Source organism: Carassius gibelio, chromosome A21, assembly GCF_023724105.1.
Source record: "Carassius gibelio isolate Cgi1373 ecotype wild population from Czech Republic chromosome A21, carGib1.2-hapl.c, whole genome shotgun sequence".
Classification (NCBI taxonomy): domain Eukaryota; kingdom Metazoa; phylum Chordata; class Actinopteri; order Cypriniformes; family Cyprinidae; genus Carassius; species Carassius gibelio.
Genome location: NC_068391.1, coordinates 11,284,326 through 11,309,390, shown reverse-complemented (window position 1 = coordinate 11,309,390; position 25,065 = coordinate 11,284,326). Strand labels below are relative to the sequence as shown.

Genomic DNA, 25,065 nt, shown 5'->3' with positions numbered 1-25,065 from the left:
CCAGCAGTGAAGACAAAACATACAAAAATACAAAGATTTATTTTAAAAGTTACACTTTTTGATTGAATATATAATATTTTATTAATTTTACTTAAAACATTTACCACATTATGATCATTTGCCAGAAAATGTGGTTAATGTAGTGCATTTTTATCTTCATTCTATACAGTATTTATTCCTTTGTAATTTTGTAATTATGTCTTGTATGTTTATACTGTTTGTTTGTATATGTTGTTTGTATAGATCTATATTGTATATAAGAGAAACATTTATACATCATGTTTCTCTTTTCACAATTGTCTTTTTTTTATATACAATGTTTACAATGTTTATTGTTATTCTGCTATTGACGAGCTGCTAAATATCGTTTTGTGTTCCCTTTACAATGATAAAAAAAAAGATATTTTCTATTCTGAATATACTGTGGTATGGTATACTATACAATAGCATACAACTGCACTGCGCTCAAAACTACCCATGCATTTTTTCTGTAGAATAAGGCTACATGATGGCCAACTTGTAAAAAGTGATATTAGTTTACTGCATCAATTTAAATTTAGATTTGTACTTGTTTTTGAGCCAGCACTTCTATAGCCGGAGATGCTGGGATAGGCACAACCTTACAGAGGACAAGAAGTTTGTAATCAAATTACAAAAACTCATTCATGAAAAATAAGGAAAGGGTAAGGAGGGAGAAGAACAAAAAATATGTTTGTATTCAGATAACAAAAGGTCCTTAGGGATCCCTGTCCCATAAACCAAAAGGAAAGACTACCATCTAGTGACCCACTGGTGAAACAAACAGGTTTAAACTCTTTCTGACTGTCTGTCTGTTCTGTCTTCTGTTCAGCCTGTGTAGGAAGTAAAGAGTTTTAATTACAACAAAATAGACAAAAATAGATTGCTTTTTATTTGACAGTGCTTTTCATGTGTTTGTCAACATTCTTCATGTGTTCTGTGTCTCTGTTTGACAAGTTATCACCCACACCTGTCCCTTGTTAACCTTGGTGTGTTTATACCCCTGTGTTTCCTTTGTTCGTTGGTCAGTTGTTGTTTCTGGTTGATGCTTGTGTTCCATGTTCCTTATCGTCTGCTGTTCCAAGTTATCCTGGTTTACTAATGTTTTGTTTAATTTTATTCAGTAAATAAAATTTGTCTACTATTAGATGCACCTTATATCTCTTTTGGCCCAAGCATTAAAGAGGCCTTTCATAAGCTTTTTTGTATTCATAAAAATTTGCTCAAAACCAGATAGATCTAAATTAAAGGAACAGATCACCCAAAAATATCCTGATTGTTCAGGGATATATGTGCCACGCTTCTGCAGGAAAGAGGAATGGTGGGCTTTAAGTGGCATAAGAAGTCAAACTCTCATGGAGGAACCTACCAAAGTAAGACATTTAATCAATTGTTTAATTAATTACTTTAAAGCATTTTATATATATATATATATATATATATATATATTAGTTTATTATTATTATTATTATTATTATTATAGCAATTAAACCAACCAACCATTAGTTTTTTTCTAAAAAGATTTTTTAAAAAAAAAACAATTCAAAATATGCATTGATTTATTTATTTTCACTTTTATTTCCTTTTATATATTTATATCGTTCTTTCTTAGGTCTGCAAGTTCAGCACTCTTTTTTAGCAAAGTGGGTAAATGGTGCATCGTGACACACCATCAATGGCTGGGCACCTGAAACACTGTCCATTCAACCAAGCTGAACTGATGTGCATGATTATACATTTTTGCATTCAATTAATTATTGCATTCAAACAGCCAAATGCAGCACAAAGAAAAGCTTAATAAAAGTTTAAAATGACGTCAAATATATAAAAAATATTAAACTTGACACACACAGTCTTAAAAACAAAACAAAACAAAAAAACTAGATGCTGTGCAGCAGTCAAAGAGAAATACTTAAATGCAGGGCAGTGCAATGCAAAAATGCATTTTGTTCGAACTGCCGTTAAGTTTGGACGTCTTGAAAACGCTGGGTACCTACAGCAGCTATGGTTACAGAACATGTAACTTGACTCTTGAATGCCGAAGCCCTAGTCACACTCCCAATATATAAAAAGTGTCTATTTTTAACTAGTGTGCAGACACAGATACATGCTCACTCAAACTTTTAGTGACTGAGCTGAACACTAGCGTGGAGCTCACAGATAAAACACTATGGTAGGTCAATTTTTCTTTTCTTTTTTAGTGTCTGCCAAATACAAGATGTAAACATATCTGCACTGTTTCTGTAAACAGCATTTAGGTTTTTACCATTAGCCTAGGATTAGGATAATTCAGGTTTTACAACTAAGTTGAGGAATATGCATAAACCTGTATATTATGTACATGCGGCATATGTATCAATTCCAAGACTATAACGCTGTTCACCAAGATCTGAGATTTGACTAGCAATGACATTGACATGTCATTGAGATTCATTTGTAGTTCTGGTAAAACAAAGTTTCTGTTCAGTCTAAAACATTGTAAAAAATCATTTTCCTTTTTTCACACAGGGTAGACTAAAGACCCAAACTTCGAAGCTTCACCGCCACTGCGAGAGCTGCCACAGCCGGCGCTGCAAGACGCCAATTGAGATTTCTGTGTCATGTGCGATCATGAGCTGCCGTTTGCTGTGCGGTGCTGTGTTTCACCTGTGCAAGGAAGAAGAACACATGCTCTTGTGCCCCAATGACAGGGTGCCTTGTCTCAATGTCGAATACGGCTGCCCGTTCATCATGTGCCGCTCAAACGTGGCTAAGCATTTGACTGTGTGTCCTGCCAGTGTAGTGTCCTGCTCAATGGAGTGGAACCGTTGGCCCATTGAAGAGTCTGAGACCCCTGCGTTCTACGAGAACATTTTGAAGGAGAACTACACTCAGGAACCTCTGGATCTCTCGATGGCTCTGAGGGACCAGGATCATCTGTTTCATTCTCTTAAAATGAAGACTCTCTTTCCTGAACTTATAGAAAAGGTGGATGAGGAACCTTCAGAGGGGGCCGTGGGAGGGGTACAGCTCTCGAATGGAGTCGATGAAGCGTCAGCATCTTCAAGTGCAGAAATGGAAGAAGATGGGCTTACTCAAGAGGAACGAGAGGAATTAGCGAGGAATCCTACTGTGGTTAATCTCGAAAACTATAACATTTGGGAAAAAATGTTTAGCATGGAATTAAGCGGTTGCAAGCATACAATAAAATCTATCGGGCAAAATCCTGAAACATCTCGCAAAGAAATAAAGCCACAGGCCAACCCGAGCAGGTTGGAAGTCTTACAGGAAGAGCTGCCAATGAAGAATGAAAGTCTTGACGCCTCTACTGACATCCCTCAATACAACGCATGGGAAATGGACGAAGACAAATTCCTCATTGCCACCTCCTTGTTTGCATGTGACACGAGGCCCAAGAAGAAACTTGTCTATCAACATTTGGAGCCCATGAAGATTAAAACAGTCCGCACTTTCAAAGTCCCAACCAGCTTCAAAGCCAAGCAAAGTCGCATTCGAAACCCCTCGCATAACAGGAAGGTGAACTCGAGCGTAGACACATCTGACCTGGGTGTTGAAATCGATGACATTCCAAAATGGGATGAAGTTCAAGCCACTCTGTTGTGCTCCCTGGAAAAGGAACTACGGGGGCATCTCATAGCCGAATCCAGGTCCACAGATGCCCTTCTCGTGGACGTTGGAACACAGACGTATGATTTCTACTTGGCACCTTTCAAAGCAGAGACTTCACTGGCCGACATCACTGCTGACCGGGCTTTGAAACTTCACGTCCAGATTCAGACCGAGAGCGTCACCAGAAGACACAACAAATCCAGCTCTGCATTTACCTACCTCTGCAACCACACATTCAGACGAGATGAGTTTCCGTCACACTACAAGAACGTTCACTCTGACATCCAGAGTTGTGTCAATGGATGGTTTGAACAGCGATGTCCTCTCGCCTACCTTGGCTGCACTTATATTCAGAGAAGGTTTCAGCCTAGTTCTCACAGAGCGATGGTTTACTATGACAGAGAGCTCAGCACTTTCTGCCTCCGACCGGAGGTTTCAGACACACTGTATGAAGGTATAAAACCAGTGACTGTGGTAAGAAAGCATGCACGCAATACAGACGCTCTGAGCAGGCTACCTTTTGAGGTTCTAGTCCATGTTGCTGGATTTCTTGATAGCTTCACCCTGTCCCAGCTGGCTCTGGTCTCTCGTCTAATGAGGGAGGTATGCGGGACCTTGCTTCATGATAGAGGAATGGTCTCACTGAAGTGGGAGAAGAAGATCTACTCTCATGGTGGATGGTGCTGGAGAGCCAGAAAGAGGGTGAGTTTCTACAGCAATTAAATAATACTAATGAAGAACTGCAATCTTGTGTAGAGAACAGCCCTATCATTTGGAGTCTCAAGCCTTTTTTTGGAGAAATGCAGTTTTAAAAACTTGAATTTTCTAAAATAATGGAGCAGTTCACGTAGTTTGTGGATGTGCATGAACACTTAAAATAAGAAGTATCTGACTTGCACTAATTGTGCTTTAATACGTCATCAGGTTTGGCAGTTTAGCAACCTGTTCTCCACTGTGGACAGCTGGTGCTTTGACAAACTGCCTCCCATTTCTGAACATCTAAAGGTTTGTCCATACTACCAGAAGGAGAATAAGACTGCACCAGTTCCTTTAACTGGCGTTCACGAGTGCCACGAGATTAAAGCACACAGGAATCAGAGTCTAGTCTCCATGTTCGTGAAAAGAGAGTAGCATTTGTATTATAACAGTCAAATTAAATACTGTTTTTGTGACACACTCACACAGTCATTCATCTATACTAAAATTCTGTGTTATTTAGTGCTATTCTGTTTTGAAATGTATTTTGTCATATGTGCAAAAATAAATAAATCACCATCATTTTTTCAGTTTTGTGATGGAATTATTTTTTATGTTGAATTTATACCCTATCCTTTCGCCCATAGATGAAAATGCTATAATTTAATCACCCTCGTGTCCTTCCAGACCTGTATACCTTACTTTCTTCTGCAGATCACAAAAGAAGACATTTTAAAGAATGTTGGTAACTAAACCGCTTTAAATACCATCGACTTGATTATTATCGACAGCAAATTAATTTTTATTTGGTAATCTTATAACTGTTGACCTGTGCAGTTAAAAGGGTTAAGTTGGGTTAAGTTGTGACCGTTTAAGAAGTAAAACAGATTTTTGACCTTTTATTATGTCAGTAAATGTTTTATGAGAATAAAAAACAGAATGTTCATGGGAATGGGGAAGGAAAAATAAAACACGTGTTGGAAATTTCAAAAGATGTGAAATAGTTCACATTTTAGAGAAATGAAACAATTACTTTTTTTTTCTCGGCTTTTTCTTTTCTTTTTTTTTTACCGCATTTTACCACCCACAATCAGGAACAGAAGTGTAAAATTTACAGCGGGACACTGGTAAGACAGACATTTTTTAACTGCTAAGGATTTCAGAATCATAGTAATACGATATTATATTGTCTTGTAGTTGATTCTATTACAGTACATTAATTAAAAATGCCTGTGCAGTTGTGAACCTAATTTGTTCTTCGTTATTTATTTTAGATGTTTTAGGATGCAGCCGCTGGCTTTATTTGCTTTTCTTTGGGTGCTGCTTCCCTTTGCTCTCTGTAAGGATGATTCATGTGCGATAGATGGGAGAGATGGTGTGAGTGGAATCCCTGGCAGGGACGGCTTAACAGGAGCAAAGGGAGAGAAAGGAGCACCAGGTGAGAAAGTAATGCGTGATATGAATCCCATATCCATGGGTAGTTGAAAACAATCAGTTAAAAATGTCTCCTTTTCTATTTTGAGCTTGCAATTGTTAGAATGAAGGAACTGAACTGATAGTTTTGAATAATAGTATACTCTCTCAGCATTGCAGGATGAGCTGAACAGTATCACCATGCAGGAACTCAAAGGACAGATGGGTTTCAGAGGCCTTCCAGGAGCATATGGTCCAAAGGGTTTTATGGGTGCACAGGGTCCAAAGGGTTTTCCTGGTCCTAAGGGTCCTAGAGGATCAAGTGGTGGCATTGATGGCAGTGGAGGTCCTGCCGGTCAGAAGCCAGCTTTCTCTGTGCTGCGAAACCGAGCAGATTATGCTTCATATGACAAACCTGTGATCTTTGATAGTCAGCTTAGCAATGTCGATAATGATTTCAACCTTAAAACTGGCTATTTCACTTGCAAGGTTCCTGGGGTGTATTACTTTGTGTTTCACGCATCGTCTGAAGGACAGTTATGTCTCAGATTTAAGAGTGACAGGAAATCAGTTAGCCTGAATTTCTGTGACTTAAACCCACGATCACTATCTGCTGTTGTGTCAGGTGGAGCAGTACTTCAGCTATTTACAAATGACAAAGTATGGATCGAGCCTTTCGCAAAAAGTCTTGCTGGCAGCAAAATGCCTAAAAGCATGACTGCTGTATTCAATGGATTTTTAATCTTTCACAACACATAGGACTTAATAGTCTACATATTAAACACACTGCAAATGATTATTGACTGTGAGAGTGATGTATAGCAGTGATGTAAACATTTCAAAAACATGAATTAAAAAATATCTAATCTGATCTCTTGCATGCTGTATTCAATCTTGTATTCTTTTATCTTGTCTTGTATTAAAACTGCATTGTTGTATTTGATAAATGTTTCCAATAAACTAAATAAAAGCATAAGAACATGATTATACAAAATGATTAGCTTTCACTTTATTTTAATTCTATGTTCTACAACTAACAATGAAATATACTGAAAATAAAAGTTATCTGATTACAAAAATTAACGTTAGAAATAATTAATTTCTTATTTACAATGTTTATTATTTTATATAATATATATTTACTGTATATTACAATTTTTACACTGGAAAAAAATATGAAACCATTTTTTTTTCTCAGAAATCACTAGTAAATTTCACAAACAATTACAGAGAAACCCGAATCCACTAAAAAATTTTTTATAAATAAACGATCCAGTACAAGTAAGACATCTGAACTGGAACTTGTGAAATGTAGGCTTCTACAATAATCTTTGTTTTATTTACAACTTGGAAAATTAATTTTTGCAGTGTTGTCAGTAGAGCATATAAACTTACACTGTAAGAACAATTCAAATGGTAAACTATGAATACAGATTAGTTTGAATGCTGTTTTATGAAAGATCCATGGATAAGAGCAACACGTGCAGCACAAAAGAGGAACTGTGATTGTCATTACGTTTGCTTGTATGTGTACGATTATAGAGCTCCTTGTTTCAAGTCGTGTGAGTCCGGTTATCTGCTCGCTCCACAGCAAAAATGTTTGGTGGTCACCTCATTTTTAGAACCTATTTAGTGGGTATCCTTTGCCTCTCTCTGGTCTCTACGGACACTTGTCCTTCTGAAGGGATGCCTGGTTTTCCAGGTATCCCTGGATTTCCTGGACGTGATGGAAGGGAAGGGATAAAGGGAGAGAAAGGAGAACCTGGTAAGTTTTCCTTTTTTGATTTGAAATAAATAATTCAGAGTGTTTTAGTTTGTAGGAACCTGAACTTGTTCTATATTTTAAACATGCAAAAACGTTTTCGATTCTCTCACAAATTCGATTCCCGAACAAATGACTCTGATGAGTCGGTTCCTTTTAGTGAATCAAAATGGTACAGTGCAACCAGTGTTATGCAATTCCCAAATGACTCTATTGAGCAGCTGGTTCTTTTAATGAATCATACGAATTAATCAATCGTCACAAAGATACATGCATTGTATATTATATATGTTTATATTTTCTATATTTAATATTGTCTGCTATAGCCAATAATTAAGGCTATAATTAAGAACTGAATTGGATTTTAGACACCTGCAGCAAAAAAAACAAAAACAACAAAAAAAAAATGTGTGAACTATAGCTTTTTACCAAAACTCAGATCAAATAAGTAGTAAAACAACAAATTCAGTTTAAGAGAAGTGTGTTGTGTGTGATTGTGTGTAAGTTTTGTAGACGTATGTGTAGAGTAAAAAGCAACAATTCCCATATTACCAGTAAAACCAGCAATGACCAACATTGTGGGAATATTTGGGTGAGCCCAATAATGAAAACAAAAGGAGTAAATTAAATAACCTACTAATTAATAGTTAAAAATGCCAACCGATGTTGAGACAGTGTTAGGTTGTAGTAGTGCTGTACTTCTAACATGACATGTATCTAAACAGGAAAGCCTCTTAAACCTGATGAAACCATGAAAAAGGGGGCGACAGGGGTACCTGGATTCCAAGGAATTCCTGGAAAGAGAGGTCTCCAGGGGGATAACGGTGTAATGGGACCACCCGGCCCCACAGGAGAGCCAGGGGACAGAGGCAACTTTGACTCTCCTAGATCTCGTCTGCAGTCTGCTTTCAGTGTTGCCCGTGCCACAAGATCCCATCCTGATCCGAACTCTCTGATACGCTTCGGTACTATTATCACCAACATCAATGAAAATTTTAATACTGGAGAGAGCAAATTTGTATGTCAAATTCCTGGCACTTATTATTTTGTGTTTCATACATCGTCCTATGACAAACATCTGTGTGTAAACCTAATTCACGATGATAAGAAGCTGGCTGTTTTCTGTGATCACATACAAAAGGGCAACCAGCAGGTGAGCTCTGGTGGGCTAGCAGTTTATCTGAAAGAGAATGAGAAAGTCTGGCTGACGACAGGTGGCTATAACGGCCTGTTTGCAGAAGGTGAAAAAGCAGACAGTGTTTTCTCAGGTTTCCTGATTCATGCACACTGATTTATTGTTGCACTGTTTTTAAGTTGAGCGATGTTGATGCTTGTCAAACATGCTGTATGTCTTACTCATGGAAAACATTCTGAAAAGCTACTGATCAAATAAAATAATGCTTCAGTAAATCGTCTCAAGTTTTATGAATACACCCTATCATTCTTTTCAAAAGATCTGACACATAATCTTTTTTCAGAACCTGTCAACCTGTTAACAATTAGTAATAAGAACAGGTTTAGCAAATAAACATTATCTGATGATAGCAATTCAGTGTCTATGTAAGTAAGCTACGTCATATATCATCGAAAAAGGTTTTGTGATACAAACACTACCGTTTAATCATTCCATTATTATCAGTGTTGATAACAGTTGTGCTGCATATTTTGTGGAACCCATGATAGATTTTTCTCAGGATTCTCTGAAATCTTTTGTAACGTTATAAATGTGCAGTGTCACCTTTGATCAAAATAATGCATCCTTGCAAAGAAGGGAAAAATTTATTTCAAAACACCATCCGGTGTGCAGAAATTTGCTTCCTTTTTCAGTTTCTCAGAAAAGGGATATGGAACTTGCAAACATTAGCAAAATAAAACGTCAATAGCACAAATGAAAAAGGTTAATCTAAATCAAAATTATGATGAATATGTGTTTTTTTACTTTCCTTTATTGTGCAACGCTGCACTTCTCCTCTGAAACCAGGAAATCAAATCTGAGCTCTTCATGCAATCGGGAGAAAAACATTCAATGTGACTCTCATCTTCAAAGCCATCCATCTGTATTACCAACAACTTTCTTGGAAGATAAGATGGTAAGATAAATTATGAATCTTATTGTAATAAATCTGTATTTGGCTTCTATTTTCAAAAGTTCTTATTGAAGTACATCCTTTGAATTAAAGGAATATTTAAATGCTTGCTTATATCAGTCACTGGAGCAGAACTGAATTGTCCAATAACTTTTCCTTGAAATGGCACCTGTTTTAAACGTCTTTTTTTTTTTTTTTTTTTTTTAAACAGGCATTTATCTTCATGTCTGCACATACGGTGCTGCAGCTTTCTATTATGTTGTTGCTGGTGGCTTCCTCTGAGTCACAGACATGTGGAAGATCTGGAAGACCAGGTATTCCAGGAATTCCTGGTACCGATGGGAAGGATGGTTCAAAGGGAGAAAAAGGAGATCGAGGTATACTAATAGCATTTATTTTCTACATCCAAAAATTTTAATTAAAGTAAAAAATGTGTCTTCTGTTTCCCTCGACTGTCCTTAATAAAGGCAAAGAATCTAATAAATAAAATAAAAAGTCTTTTGACCCTTGTGCAGAAAATCTAATGCTTAACCCTTGCACTGGTGTTCTTTGGTAAAAAATGACCAGCCTTTTACAAATGGCTTGTAAATTGCCCATGATGCTATATTATTATTATAAAATCCTGGATTCACTTTTTTTGTCAACTTGATTTTTTTTTTATGTTCATTTTTGTAAGGGATTATTATTCATAGTCCTGCACTTATCTGAGCTTATGAACCTACGGAGTGAAAAAAATGCTTAATTTGTTGAATATACACTCAAAAACGAAGGTAGGTAAGCTCAAATCAATGAGGCCCTTATGACCTATTAGTTAAAAAAAAAAAAAAAGAAAAAAAAAGAAAAAAAAGAAAAGAAAACTAAACTAAAAGTGGATAAAATAATATGTCATAAGAAGAAATTCATATGCCATATCTCTTGTAGGCCAGTCATTTTGACCAGAAACACCAGACGCTTTTTACAAGATTTAAGAAGAAGGAGAAGAAAAGCATATTAATAAATAAAATAAAATGTATTTATTTATTGCTTTTGTTTGTTTGTTTGTCATACACTGTGTAAGCAAAATTGGTAAAGGAATAGTTGACCTAAAAATGAAAATTATTTAACATAAATGAAAAAAATAAATAATAATAATAATAATTTACTCACCCTCAAGTTATCCCAAACCTGTGTGAGTATCTCTCCTCTCAGATTATGACGAATGTTGGTTTCAGACAGTTTCTGGGACCCATCGGTTTCAACTGATTGTATGTCTATTTGGGAAGTAGAAAGATACTCATATGGGCTTGGAACAACTTGACGGTAAGTAAATGATAACAGTTTTTGTGGATTATCCCTTAAGTTTTAGTCTAATGTAAAAATATGAACTAGCTTTTTGTAGAAAAAGAAAATCCTGCCTGAGTCAAGATGACAACATGAAAGGTCTGCATGATTGCAGGTGAGGATGCAGTGCCGATAATTGGACCAAAAGGAGATCCTGGAATTCCTGGACTCCCAGGCAGGCCTGGTGAGAAGGGGGAGAAGGGACTACAAGGCCCACCAGGCCCAGTGGGACCGAAGGGAGACAGGGGAGATTTTACAGGGGTAGATACTCCAAACCAGTATTCTGTTTTCTCTTACAAAAAAAGTCCTCGGTCACAGAGAGTTCTTCAAGACAAAGTAATCGTCTTTGACATCCCACTGATCTCTGGGACAGGTGATGTCTTGAATAATGAGGGTTTCTTTGAGGTGGAAAAAGCTGGCATGTATTACATCAGTTACCACATTTCATCCAGTCAATCTGCCTGCCTAAAGATTCAGGTAGGGGAGGAGGAGAAGGTCAGGTTCTGCGATGCTCCTGGAATGATTATGGTAACTGCAGGATCTGTGGTACTGCCACTGAAAACAGGTGATACAGTGTCTGTACAGACAACTGCGGTGAGCTCTATCTTCAGCAGAGACACTGACTGCACCTTTACAGGCTTCTTGCTCTTCCCAATGATCGGATAAGATGATTTTATATAGCCGCAGCCTTGTTTTTACGCTTCCTTATTACAGTTGGCAGCCATCGCTTGGGAATATCTACTGTTATTGTTGATTAAAATTGTTGATGCCATCTTATATTGTTTCTTGACTTCTTTCACTATACTTTTACATTATTACTATTTTGATGAAATAAATGCAGCCTTGGTAAGCATTTGATAATAACTTCTTTCAAAACAATAAAAAGAAAAAAAAAGGGAAAGAAAATAACATACAAATGATATGTGTATATTCAGTATATATACAGACAGACAGACAGTGTTGGGGAGTAGGTACATACAGAGTTGTGCAATTTAATTACAAAATAAATGTAACTGTAATCTGTACTTGTGAAAATGTTAACAATTACAAAAGGGTTTACATCTTATTGAGGACATTTCATAGACTTCTGTTGATTTTCTGTCAAGCTTACCCAACCCTTTTCCCTAAACCCACCCCTCACAGGATCATGTGCAAAACACTAGATATAAATAAAAATAAAAACTAAGAAAATAAGAATAAAAACATATCTTGGCTGATTTATGAGCCTTTTTAACTGAGGACCAGTAAAATGTCCTCACTAGTGGATTGTCATGACTAAACCTTACAATAACATCAGAGGAATAATAAAAATATGTTTTCTTGGTTATCATCCATTGATAAATTGAGCCTTTTTTTAAGCATACATTTTTATTCAGGTTTGATTAAACTAAGAGTCTCATGCTGAGCACAAGTGCAATGTCTCGTCAGTCGTCAGTCTGTGCTATTTATTACAGAGCACTCATTGTTCTTGAGCTGAGTCCATCACACTTCAGGCTTTCTATAGAGAATGGAGCAGCTATGGCAACAGCCACTAACTGAGTGCAACAGCCATTCCCAAACATGCCACTGTGCTGCAAGAATGTCAAAAATCAGCAGGTACTAATATGCTCAGAAATCTAATTCACGGGAAGAAAACATGCCATGCATAAGGTGAGTTGACTTCGTTTAATTGGAGGACAAAGAGGACAAGGTAAAATCATTTTAAATTCTATAAAGGTTTTGAAATCAGCCAATAATTACTGTGAGTATATAGTGCACAATATCTCATTATAGAAAAGATTTAAGTGCGATTAAAATTACTGATTAAAAAAATTAAAACAAAACAAAACAACAACTTCTACAACAACAACAGTGTAGAATCCTTTTTACAAGTTCAAATATATTCAGTCTCACCAGTAACTCGAAGATGACTACTCATGAGAAGATGATCAGCAAGCAACAGAGACCAGCTCTAAGAATCCCACTGGGTCACCAACGTAGAACAGATATATTGCTCCTCAAAAACAGTCAAATGACGTTGAAACACCCACAAGCCTTTCCAATGCTGGGAGAACTTCCTTCTTTGGCAGGTAAGCAGTGAAACTTTTTGAGATTTGTTTAGCTTTCATTTAGAATTCCCAAAGAAATATGACCATAGTTAGGTCTATAACAGTAAGCAAGTGGCACATGGCAAGATAAACTAAAGCATACTTGAATCAGTGTCACTTACAAGAAGACAAATGCTGACAAATATTCTCCTCAGGCTTACTGCTGTATCCTGGTAAGCGGGAGAAGATGGTAACCACAACAGAAACTGAATTTGGACCCAAAACCTGCCCAAAGATAGAGCCAAAGAAGGTCCTACGGTGCAGCCTTACTCTAGATGGTATGGATCTCATTGGAATTTGGGAAAAATAACCAACTAGTATCTATTAGAAATGTTACAAACCAGCTGTTGTAAACGTACTGTACCTATATTGCAGATCTACGAGTGAAATATTAGCTATCGCTACATAACTGCTGTTTTATTCATTTCATTATTTAATAACTGATTTCCTTGGCAGACAAGATTAGAGGGCTTGATAGAGATATATATATATATATATATACACACACACACATAGTGCAGCCAATTACTCTAGACAAAACAGAACTAATTGAAATTCTGGAAAACAATGAATTAGCATTGATTTGGAAGGCTATACGCACCTTACCTATTTTGAAGATCTCTGAGCCAAATGTCTCTGTGTAATTGCAGGTGACCGGAGTTTCAGCACAACAAATAGAGAGGACTACCCTTATTACAAACCAGATGGCACTCCAATCGTGTGGCATGGAAAAGTCCCCGCAAGAGAAAACTGGACTGGCCAGGCACAGAGAGGTTCTCTTTACCAGCAGGACTTCCCTGCTCCAAAGAAAATCTATGTCAGGAGAAATCAGGTTGTACCTCATCCTGACAACCTGGGGATCAACACTTCAATGAGGCAAGACCACTGAACTCACTTCCATTCAGTTTTACTTAAAATCTTAAAAGAACATATATCAAAAGTAATGAATTGAAATCTTTGTTTTACAGAGCTGAATACAAAACCGTGCAGCAAGAGGCTTTCCCAGGCTGGGATGTCTCTGTGCACACGCGTACAGTGCCTGCCCGGCTCAAAAGAACAGCTGTAGATGACTGATGAAGACCAGAGAAAACCATCAAGGTGCATTTATACACTGGATGCAGAAATGACACAAACAGCTTCTTTAAACCACACATTTATGTTATGTTAACTTCTATGTCTTTCAACTGTACTACATGACATTTAATATCTTTAGAAATTCTAAGAAAACTGAATTTGTTTAAAACTTTTACATATGAAAATGTCTTATTATACAGTGCAGTTTAAAAGTTTGATGTCAGTTATATAAACGTATAAGTAAAACAATTGAAAGTGGGGCAAAACAAATCAAATTAAATATCACATACCGAAATACATGTTTTCTTCACAATAAAACAATATTGTGTGGTGCATCACCAAGTCTGTCTCAATTTCTGTTAAATAAAATTATTGGTTTTGAAATCAGCACAAAACAGATTTGATAAAAAAGTAGCATTTAATAAGGAAAGTAGGTTTCTTTTAAACAGTAGGACTGATAACTGCACACAAACATCTTGCTTTTGATGAAACATCCCGATTCTTGTTGGCACACAAAGTATTTCCACTTTGCAGTGTGTGCAGGTGCAGTGGGAACTGTATTAACTCAAGTCATTTCAGTTTTTAAATCACGAATGTCTACACACTCCTCTGGATTTACATGTCTTCTACACTCCACTTGTACGCTATTTCTTGGACAGCCTTCTTATCGGCAATCCTGCTGTACCGCTTCTGCTCAAAACCATTGGACCTAAAAGATCATAAGAAAAGTCATTTAAACCAATTTCTGGGTTGTGTTTATGATATTTCAAACCAGATATCATTCATCGAAACCTCTTACCTGTCAACTCCATCCCAGCGATAGCCTGGCATAAGGTTAAAACGATTCGGAGGTGGAGGTGGACCTTTATAACGAGGTTTTTCTGGTGAAAGATTGTAAAAATTAGTACTGTGGTATAATTATCGTATTATTATTAAAAGTAAGAGTCAAACACCAGGGATCGAATGTGGAAGCTTGGGCATTATTCCTCATATTTACCTTTGATTCCCTTTAATTGATTATTTTTCTCTTTCTTCTTGCGAAGCATGGCAGCCATCGGGTCTCCGTCCCTCTCTTGCTCCCTCAGCATCCGATCGAGGTCTTCATCGTCAATGTGTCTCGCTAGCGGCTTCTGAGCCTCCCGCATGGCATCTGTCACGTTCTGCTGCTGCATTTCACCCTGAACAAGCCTGAATGAGGACAGTGCAGTTGTCAAAGCTAGTGACAAGTAAATAAAATAACAAATATAATAGCTGCATTTGAACACCATTAAATGGAGCTCACCCTTTTCCCCATTGTGCATATTTTTCATCCTTCTCTGCTTTTTCTCCTGCTTTCTTGCTAAGCTCAACTCTCTCTGACTTCAGGTCGCGTATCCTACCCGACTTGTCTCGAAAGGTTGTCTCTGCGTTTCTTGACGCCGCTGAAAAAAGTAAAAACATTAATAATGCTCTTGCAATTAATGTTAGGAAATAAAACAACACTTTCGAACGCACAACATTATCAATTGCTTTTCAAGAGACCTTCAAGAGGCTGGTTGCGCTTTTCCTTTTTGCGAATTTCTTCCTGTTCTTTCCTCAAAATGTCAACAGAGACAAGCCCTGCAGCTCCACCAGACAGCATCCGAGGCGCCTGAAAATGATATTATCTATGCTTCAATTTCAATTTTATACACAAAAGGGGCATTTCTTAAAGCCAACACAACAACAAAAAAAAGACATTTATTTCAAAGTGTCAGAGACCCTTATAAATGGTCAGAATAAGACTAACATTAATAGTGAATGGCAGTTAAATAATTCAATGTTTTATTTTGAGATGAGTAATATTATACATTACTTGCCGTGCACTCAGTATAACCTGTTTAACTCACTGCCCAAAACAATAATTGAAGGCTAAAGCTTTTTCCGGATAAAACTGCTTGTTTTCAAACTATTTTAGTAACAAAAACTGGATAAATAAATAATATTAAATCAACCACAATTAATTCAGCTATTCCAGAAGATTTAAAATATGTATATTCTTAAGTAAAAAATTTTGAAGGATAAAAATGAAAAGTTACAAAAAATTATTTATTTCATGCAAAACTATTTTTTTTTCCAGTGTTTCCCACAGACTTGCATTCTATTTGAGGCAGCATATGCAAATTCATTAGCAGGAGGGCTCCCGCTCACAAACGCTGCTTTATCAGACATCACAGGCAAAATTAAATGAAAATGACATCCAACATTTTTTGGAGAAAGTCAGTTTCCGTCAGAAATACAGTGATATAAAAACACCATCGCCAGATTTCGATTTTGAAATGTGCAGTGCTTGTCGATGTAGTCAAAGCCTTTTCAGAAAATCTATTTGTGGTGGTAAGATTTAATATTGTGGCAGACGTCACACATAAATCAATGTATGGGAAACACTGTATTGAATTTAAATCACCCTGCACCTCCTTTAAAGTTTGCTAGGGTCCCCAGAAGGCCAAAGGCCCTGGTTGAAACAACTGACATAAAGGGCCCTCGAACATGAACCCTGAACTCACTGTCTGTCCATCAGGAGAGCGTGTCATCCGTGGTGGAGACAGGTCCGAATCCGACCCACGTCCCCCCTGTGGCCTCTTCCTGGGAGGAGAGAGATCAGAATCTGATCCTCTTCCACCCTGGCCTCTCTTTCTGGGTGGAGACAGGTCCAAGTCTGAGCTCCCTCGTCCACGAGGACGTCTGCGTGGAGGGGATTGATCGGAGTCTGAGCCTTTGCCTGTTCGTACTCGTCTCCTCGGAGGCGAAAGGTCATCCGAGGCGGCAGCTTTTGTCTTTTTTCTGTTCGGAGACTCTGAAAGAACAAATCACTTTTGAGCTACATAACTTTCCGTATAAATATGTTTTCTGATTTGTGGATATATTTTTGTACCTTTATCATGCAGCCTTTGAGGTCTGGGGGGTGTTCTCTTGTGGCTCGATCTTGGAGAGGAAGGTGATGAGGAATCATGCCGTCTGGTTTTGTTCTCGGCTCTGTGTCTCTGAGGTGAAAGATCTGGTGAGTCGTGTCGAGCTCTCTTAGGTGAGAGGTCAGGGGAATCGTGCCGCTCCCTCCGTACAGGAGAAGTCTCCGGCGAGTCATGTCGAACTCTAATAACTCTGTCAGGGTCCAAGCTAAACAAAGGAACATTTATTAGACTTTCTATGTTGCAGTAATGATAATAGAAAGAAAAAGAGCTAAAGAGGAAGGACAGTTTCTTTATACATTTTATCTGATGCAGGGTCCTGGGTTTCCTGGGGGTCGCTGTCTGTTGCTACAACATAAGACACAAATTTTATTAGATGCATTATTTTTAACAAGAAGTTCAACTGTCAAAATGAATCATTAAAAATGTTATAACTGTCACAAAACATTTCCATTTCAAATAATTGCTGTTCTGCATATTGATTAAAACATCATGACGTCTACAAAAAAAAAAAAAAAAAAAAATATTAAGCAGTACAAGTTTTTTAACATTTATAATAATAAGAAATATTTCTTGAGTGCCAAATCGGCATATTAGATAGATTTCTGAAAGATTATGTGAAGCTGAAGACTGGAGTAATACCACTGAAATTTCAGCTTTGACATCACAAGAATAAATCACATTTTAAAACAAAGATAGAAAAATTATTTTAAATTTTAATAATATTTCACCCTATTCATTTTCTACTGTAGGCCTATTCCTGGGGGAAAAATGCAGCCTTGGGGAGACTTCTTTTAAAAAATTAAGTACTCAGCTTCCTCTTTAGGTACACAAAATTTAGATCCAGTAGTTATTAAATTTGAAGACTTGACTAAAACTTGATTTAATTCTGACCCCTGACCCTGGTGAAAGACGAGTGATATCCACCATCTATGATAAAATACTCTCCCTTACTTCAACTCGAGTTGACTCGCTTAAACCTGGGAGCAGGATTTGTGGATTTGTTTTGGTTTCTGTTTTCTCTCATCAGACATTGTTTCATTATGGAACTGATGTAATACACTACGTCAGTAAAGAAATAAACATTATAAAAACTTATCAACCTCAAACCATTTAATGGTAGTGTGTCAAAAACACTATTTTACTATTCATAATACATGTTTTCCCATTAAAACCAGAGGATTTATTTATATATAAAAATAAAAAACACCATAAGTACACAAACACAGACATACAAGCACAAGCAAGTAAAAGAACTCAGAAAGTATTCACGTCTTGGTCTTACCTCCGATCACTTTCCACTTGCCGGTTCCGAATGCCTCGAGCTGCTTGATCTCTTCTGGCCGTTCATCTATCACTTCTGCAATCTAAAAAAAGAAAACATTCAAAACTGCTGCATAACCATGCATGAAACCCATTTTCAGAAACAAAAAGTAGTACCAAAATATTTATTTTCTTTTTTTCATGAACGCCAATGATCAGATTGTAATTCGGTATTTAGAAGTATTACAAAAACACCTGGTATGCATACTCAGTAGGATACTAGGATTTACACAATTAAACTGTTGTTTGTAGTAGGTTAAGGCTAAAAGCATGCTTTTACACACCACAGGCGCCTCTTCTTCGTCGTCTTTTTCTTCTTCATTCTGAGCTGCTAGTTGCCTCCAATCAATGTCGTCATCCACAATTTTCATCCTGTAGTTTAAAATAAATTAAATGGATGGAATTGAGCTCATTGTACACTTTTCTAACACTTAAGCAACCTTGTTGCAATTTTCTACTTTCTAAAATGCCGTGCATGAAGGCAACTCTGTAAGTAACTTAGTTGAGGCTCAGCCATAATAATGTCATTTGTTCTGTGGTAACGTTAGCTCTAACGTTAGATACAGCGCATTTCTGTTACGTGTGTCCGATTATATTTACCCTCTTCCCGTGGGTTTCGGCCGTTTCTTCTTAAGCTTCTTTTCTTTAGACTTCTTGCCAGCTTCTTCACTTGATAAATACCGTTTAAGGTAATCTGCTTTAGAGAGTGCAGCATTTTTGCTTAAGCCCGTGGAAGTAGCCATCTTGATTTTGTGTTACGTCTCTGAACGGACGCTGCTGAGGGACAAAAAGTGCGACGCAAATTAGAAATCAAAATGCTTTACCTTATTGTAAACCATAGACAGTAAAAGAAATCTGTAAACCAGGGCTGGTCTAGTGACGTGACGCTGACACTGACAAAAAGACGAAACACTGTAGCGGAGCTTTGTTTAAATTTGTAAATGTAAAAAAAAAAAATTCTAATTATTATTATTATTTAATAAACAAAACCAAAAAAAAAAAAAAAAGTATTCCCAAACTTCTTTATAAGCCATTTTTCGCGACTCTTTGAAAATCAACCCCTAGGCCTAGAATGATTTTATTAGCCTACTAACTTGCAATTATGATTATTTTCAACAAAGATTTTTCAACAAAGTATTCATTGGTGTAATACATATATTAAGTTCATTTCAGAATTCAATTTATCGTAACCCTCTTACAATATTTAGTTCGTTGTCTTTTTGCTTTTTATTGTTGTATCATTTTGCCCTATTGCAAAAATATGTTTTGTTTTGTAGTTTGCCAAGTGACATTCTCAGCTCTGCATTAAATGTGTCAACTTTTTGCATTACGAATCAGCAGCCAATTAAGTTAACAATACATTGAGCCTAAATATTAAAAACCTTAATATAGTAAAAGAGGGAGCTCTTTAGAACTTGTTATAGCATTTATGTCACACACACGTGGTAACTAACATTTCCAATAAATCTAATCAGTGAATACCTTTTAGATCAACATGATTTGAATTAGGTAACATTAGTATTTGTTGTTACAATTAGATGTTTGAACTTTGAATAGTTCCAAACGTCCGAATGTTCATCTCTGAATAGGTTCAGCTAATGATCATGTATTCCACCCTATTGATGAATCAGGAACTATATTTGGGTAATTCTAAGAATTCTCTTAATAAAGACAGCAAAACACGACTTGTTTTACCATCAGAAGAAAGCGGTTTGGCCAGGGGAGAACTCTCAAAACAACATCTTAAAATATTTGTATCATTCAATCAAGATATTTCGACACATCTGCCAACTTCTCTGATTTGTTACTTTTTGTGTCACAGATCTGTCTCACCTCCGATATATTTACATTTAAACTAAGAGTCTACTACTTATGTCTCTGTGTTTGATTCTCCTCAAGATTATAAAACATCTTCACATTCAGGGCAGCTAACTTAGATCTTAACACTCTTTAATCCTTTTTAGCTCTCTTTATGTACAAAAAAAAAAGTGGTTTATATTCATGTTGGAACAATTGACATAACGTTAAAATACATTTTAATAATAATGTTACTAAACTTAAATCTTAAAAACGTCTTCTTGTGTTTCTCATTATGAAAGTAAAGACTATTTAAGTTATATAAGTTATCAGCACCAGATATTTCTGCAAAGTTCTTCGGCCATTTCCTTCCAGAGTTTTATTTGCAAGTTCCCACATCCCAATTTATATTTGGCTTGTTGGATTAAAATTAAGATGCCTGCTTTTTTGTATTTTTATTTTTTTTCAGTCTCTGCAGTCTTTTTTAGTCTTAGTCTTGTTAGACCTGCTTGCATTCTGTTGGATTTAACTGACTATTTCTTACAACACTGGAGAAATAAAATAATGACAAACAGTTTTGAAGCAATGTAAGAATAAATATTAATGCAAAATTGTTTTGGTTAAAAAAAAGTATGTAAATATATAACTGAAAATAAAGAAAATAGATAGCCAGTGTTGTCTTGTCAAAGGTAAATTCTGTCCCTTTGTCTTTACATGGAAAATGTGGTGGGGGAAATAAATAATTATAAAATCAATTAATTCATATTGGACTGAAAAACAGTTTGCCATCCCAGATCAGAAGCACACCGCAGTGTTGCAAATAGTATCAGAGCAAACAAATCAAGCCAGTTTTTATTTTTATTAAATTTAACTTGGTTTTTGACTGATTGGCTGCGGCAATGTCATGACGTCTCTTTATAATGATGATTGACAGCGGGGAGGGCCAATGACGATTATCTGAGAAAGTGAAAGTAAAAGAGGAACATCCATAGAGGCAGCAAAGAAAATTAGAAAAGAGGGTTTTCGTCAGTCTGTTGATGGTATGCTTGGACGTGGCGTTTACCTCAGCCGGGATCTAGACAAGGCCCGTAGGTATCCTCTAAATATGCAAGAATACCAGAGAGTGGTTCTGAAAGTCAAAATCAATGTTGGGAGAGTGAAGAAGATTGACAAGCAGGGTCATCAAATGCAGAAAACGTGGCATGATCACGGGTTCGACACTGCCTGGCGCCCTCCCAAATGTGGCATGGTCCCAAATGGCCTTGAAGAAGACTGTGTTTGGGATCCACAACGGATTCAGGTCATTGAAATGATCTACCCATTTTTAGAAATTGTTTTACCCTGTCTGTTCTTTTTGTTGCTGATTCTAATTGAAATACTGACATAGAACTTACAAGAAGAAATTACAGGACTATGTAGCCAAAATGTTTTTCATTCTTCAAAGAAAAATAGTCAGTCAATATTCACTGTTTTCGTGTATTAAACTTTTTATGATCGCATATCCTCTGTATATCCTCTTTATGGATGAGGCATTTTAATGCAATTTCATATATGTCCATTGGGTGGCATGGTATATTAGGGCAACTGGTTAAAGAGACAACAGGTGTGTATTAGTAGTAGTGAAGCACTAAATACATTTTCAAAATGAACCCTGATTCCAACACGCAAATAGGCTTTTTATTGGGCACAAAATGCAAAGTAAATAGAATAGCTTGAATTTGAAAAAATAATAATAATTTTTGTATTTGCTGGTCTAGAGCAAGTTTTTATTGCTAGTGATCACAGTTTGTTTATTTATTTTTGCATGCTTGTATGCTTTTGCTGCAAATAAAAATAAATAAATAATGTCTGATTAATAATGTCTTATCTGATTAAATCTTATCAGGTTAGTTGTGTGAATTGTTCTTTAACCTGCCATGTTCAAAAATGTTATATCACAGCTGTGTAAATAGTTACTGATTAAGTTATGGATTTCCAGGCAAACTCGAATGACACTGAAACTGGGATTAAAAGGAAAATTGTGTATACTGTACTTCTTACTTTACTTATTTTCATTGCACTATTGCATTGTGAATTAATTAGAAATATTCATTTCATATCACTTTGGAAGTTCACATATTTTATAAAGTTAGTGCAAAACTGAAATCAATGCAGTTCCTGTTTTTATCGTACCCTGTTTACTGTATATTTATCAATATTTTATATTAGAGTCTTTCTGCTATCCGATGTTGGAATAAGCAAAAAGACAACATGGTTTTACCAAAAGAGCCTTAATCAGTTTTATAATTGTATAGTCCTTTAATTTCATAAAACTAAAATCAAATAATTGATCAACTTTACAGCAAAACTTTGCTAATTCTATGCATAAATTGTTTGATACAATCAATAATAGATAAGAGAAATTGAAGTTGAAGAAATTGAAGGAAATAGATAAAAGAATTAAAGAACGAGAGAGTGAAGTTCGGTGTTAGGAGAGTGAAGAAGATTGACTGTCAAAGCCATCCACTGCAGAAAACCTATTTGTTAATTATCTGGCTCTGGCTCAGTGTTCATCTTCAGTTCTCTCTTCACATCAGTTCAGTCAGTGTACTGTTTGAGTGCATGAATTACTCCGGGATATTGGTTTGTTTTAACTCAGAGGGAGTGTCAGCCATATTAAAAAAGTTAACAGCTTAAGTCATTTGTGGATTAATGCGTATTGGAGACGCGAACCGTTTAAAACGATTCAGTTCGATTTGGTGAACTGGTTCAAAAAGATCCGGTTACATCGAGTGATTCGTTCACGAACCGGATGTGACAAACTGTTTTGTTTTGAACTCTCTCTCACAACAGACACGGAAGAGAAGACAATGCTGAATAAAGTCGTAGTTTTTGCTATTTTTGGACCAAAATGTATTTTCAATGCTTCAAAAAATTCTGACTGACCCTTGGACTGAGAGCTCTCGGACTAAATCTAAAATATCTTAAACTGTGTTCCAAAGATAAACGGAGGTCTTACGGGTTTGGAACAACATGAGGGTAAGTTATTAATGACATAATTTTGAAAATTGGGCGAACTAACCCTTTAAGTCATTTGTGTATTAATGCTTATGAAGAAGCGAACCGTTTAAAACAATTCAGTTCGATTTGGTGAACTGGTTCAAAAAGATCCGGTTGCATCGAATGATTTGTTCACGAACCGGATATCACTAAGCTGCAGTTTATTGTAGTCCATGTGACATCACAGGGTCCATTAGAATTTGTTGAAGCATCGAAAATACATTTTGGTACAAAAATAACAAAAACTACCTCTTAATGCAGCATTGTCTTCTCTTCCGGGTCTGTTGTGAAGTCTCATAGACAGTAAAAGAAATGGACACAGCGACCCCATTGGAACTCAGCCCTGTTTTAGCGTTTTTTAAGCACTTCCGTTTCTGACGCGCAGACTCAAACGAAGCTTGACGACGTCAGCAACCTGTCTGACAGATGTAAATCTTCTAAGTGGCTGTGCGTGCAAACTGCCATCGTTAATCTTGCAGAGACGGCGAGCTTGAGCGGGGAATTCTTTGGCGTGAGTGAGCAGGAGTAAGTATTCTGATTAATTATTTTGTATAGTATTTTAAAATGTAACGCCAGTACTCCATATTACGTTAATTACGGTAATGCGACAGAGAGCCGAGTGGTTATGACGCAATCGTTAGCCTATTTTTTACAAAAACTGTTTATACAGGGCCATAATGTAACATAGAAGGTAATGGAGCCCTTTATACATTTTCGTGTATCTTTAGAAATAAATAATGGACAAACAGAGTCTTTAAATGCCTCAGATGTAAAGTTATTCGCTGTCAAAGTGACGCCAAAATGAATGGGAGTCAATGGGAATGCTAACGCAAGTGAAGTTCTGCTAAAAGATGGCAGCCCCCACCCGACTTCAACTTTCGGTCGACTTCCTTGCCCCTTGTGAAGTCTGTACTGTTCACTGCAGTGTAGTGATATCCGGTTCGCGAACGAATCACTTGATGTAACCGGATCTTTTTGAACCAGTTCACCAAATCGAATTGAATCATTTTAAACGGTTCGCATCTACAATACGCATTAATCCTCAATTAACTTAAGCTTTTAACTTTTTAATGCGTCTGACACTCCCTCTGAGTTAAAACAAACCAATATCCCGAAATAATTCATGTACTCAAACAGTACACTGACTGAACTGCTGTGAAGAGAGAACTGAAGATGAACACTGAGCCGAGCAGGCGGCAAGGAAGTCGACCGGAAGTTGAAGTCGGCTGCGTGCTGCCATCTTGTAGCAGAACTTCACTTGCGTTAGCATTCCCATTGACTCCCATTAATTTTGGGGTCACTTTGACAGTGAATAACTTTACATCTGAGGCGTTTAAAGACTCCGTTTGTCCATTATTTATTTCTAAAGATACACAACAATGTATAAAGGGCTCCATTACCTTCTATGTTACATTATGGACCCGTAGAAACAGTTTTTGTAAAAAATAGGCTAACGATTGCGTCATAACCACTCGACTCTCTGTCGCATTACCGTACAGACAGGAGGAGAAGCTCGCAGGCAATTAACTTAATATGGCGTACTGGCGTTACATTTTAAAATACTATACAAAATAATTAATCAGAATACTTACTCCTGCTCACTCACGCCAAAGAACTCCCCGCTCAAGCTCGCCGTCTCTGCAAGATTAACGATGGCAGCTTGCACGCACAGCCACTTAGAAGATTTACATCTGTCAGACAGGTTGCTGACATCGTCAAGCTTCGTTTGAGTCTGCGCATCAGAAACGGAAGTGCTAAAAAAACGCTAAAAATGGGCTTCAATTGTCTCAGTTGAGTTCCAATGGGGTCGCTGTGTCCATTTCTTTTACTGTCTATGGAGCCGAGCCAGATAACGAACCTGTTAAAGCTGACACACTCTTTACAGGAATGCTGTGGGCTGACAGAGAAATGAA

General features: G+C 36.8%; 6 protein-coding genes across 8 annotated transcripts; 5 read left to right on the top strand and 1 right to left on the bottom strand.

Annotated features, from left to right (window-relative positions):
* The first annotated feature begins 1,055 nt into the window (after window positions 1–1,055).
* fbxo40.1 (F-box protein 40, tandem duplicate 1) lies at window positions 1,056–4,958 on the top strand. 2 transcript variants are annotated; one of them, XM_052537302.1, is made up of 3 exons: window positions 1,056–1,391; window positions 2,527–4,329; window positions 4,552–4,958. In XM_052537302.1, exons 1-3 carry the CDS (start codon window positions 1,167–1,169, stop codon window positions 4,756–4,758), a joined length of 2,235 nt encoding a protein of 744 aa, XP_052393262.1. In that variant the 5' UTR covers window positions 1,056–1,166; the 3' UTR covers window positions 4,759–4,958. The 2 variants fall into 2 exon arrangements, with proteins under 2 accessions (XP_052393262.1, XP_052393263.1); XM_052537303.1 differs by lacking the exon at window positions 1,056–1,391 and adding an exon at window positions 2,117–2,191 and having other exon boundaries at window positions 4,552–4,957.
* A 390-nt stretch (window positions 4,959–5,348) lies between these two features.
* Window positions 5,349–6,607, top strand: c1qa (complement component 1, q subcomponent, A chain). 2 transcript variants are annotated; one of them, XM_052537310.1, is made up of 3 exons: window positions 5,349–5,450; window positions 5,598–5,761; window positions 5,909–6,607. In XM_052537310.1, exons 2-3 carry the CDS (start codon window positions 5,608–5,610, stop codon window positions 6,493–6,495), a joined length of 741 nt encoding a protein of 246 aa, XP_052393270.1. In that variant the 5' UTR covers window positions 5,349–5,450; window positions 5,598–5,607; the 3' UTR covers window positions 6,496–6,607. The 2 variants fall into 2 exon arrangements, with proteins under 2 accessions (XP_052393270.1, XP_052393271.1); XM_052537311.1 differs by lacking the exon at window positions 5,349–5,450 and adding an exon at window positions 5,463–5,493.
* Window positions 6,608–7,251: 644 nt separating this feature from the next.
* Window positions 7,252–8,908, top strand: c1qc (complement component 1, q subcomponent, C chain). Its single transcript, XM_052537312.1, has 2 exons — window positions 7,252–7,501; window positions 8,224–8,908. The coding sequence occupies exons 1-2, from the start codon at window positions 7,333–7,335 to the stop codon at window positions 8,787–8,789; spliced, it is 735 nt and encodes a 244-aa protein (XP_052393272.1). The 5' UTR covers window positions 7,252–7,332; the 3' UTR covers window positions 8,790–8,908.
* Window positions 8,909–9,402: 494 nt separating this feature from the next.
* On the top strand, window positions 9,403–11,682 carry c1qb (complement component 1, q subcomponent, B chain). The gene is made up of 3 exons (XM_052537309.1): window positions 9,403–9,588; window positions 9,797–9,962; window positions 11,021–11,682. Exons 1-3 carry the CDS (start codon window positions 9,415–9,417, stop codon window positions 11,569–11,571), a joined length of 891 nt encoding a protein of 296 aa, XP_052393269.1. The 5' UTR covers window positions 9,403–9,414; the 3' UTR covers window positions 11,572–11,682.
* Window positions 11,683–11,825: 143 nt separating this feature from the next.
* On the top strand, window positions 11,826–14,401 carry si:dkeyp-69c1.9 (uncharacterized). The gene is made up of 5 exons (XM_052537313.1): window positions 11,826–12,555; window positions 12,793–12,974; window positions 13,148–13,270; window positions 13,643–13,868; window positions 13,961–14,401. Exons 1-5 carry the CDS (start codon window positions 12,542–12,544, stop codon window positions 14,064–14,066), a joined length of 651 nt encoding a protein of 216 aa, XP_052393273.1. The 5' UTR covers window positions 11,826–12,541; the 3' UTR covers window positions 14,067–14,401.
* Window positions 14,402–14,465: 64 nt separating this feature from the next.
* On the bottom strand, window positions 14,466–19,109 carry bud13 (BUD13 homolog). Its single transcript, XM_052537308.1, has 11 exons — window positions 18,917–19,109; window positions 18,601–18,688; window positions 18,279–18,360; window positions 17,293–17,341; window positions 16,960–17,201; window positions 16,592–16,881; window positions 15,588–15,696; window positions 15,349–15,487; window positions 15,064–15,254; window positions 14,866–14,947; window positions 14,466–14,775 (listed from the first exon to the last, which is right to left on the bottom strand). Exons 1-11 carry the CDS (start codon window positions 19,057–19,059, stop codon window positions 14,682–14,684), a joined length of 1,509 nt encoding a protein of 502 aa, XP_052393268.1. The 5' UTR covers window positions 19,060–19,109; the 3' UTR covers window positions 14,466–14,681.
* Window positions 19,110–25,065: the final 5,956 nt, after the last annotated feature.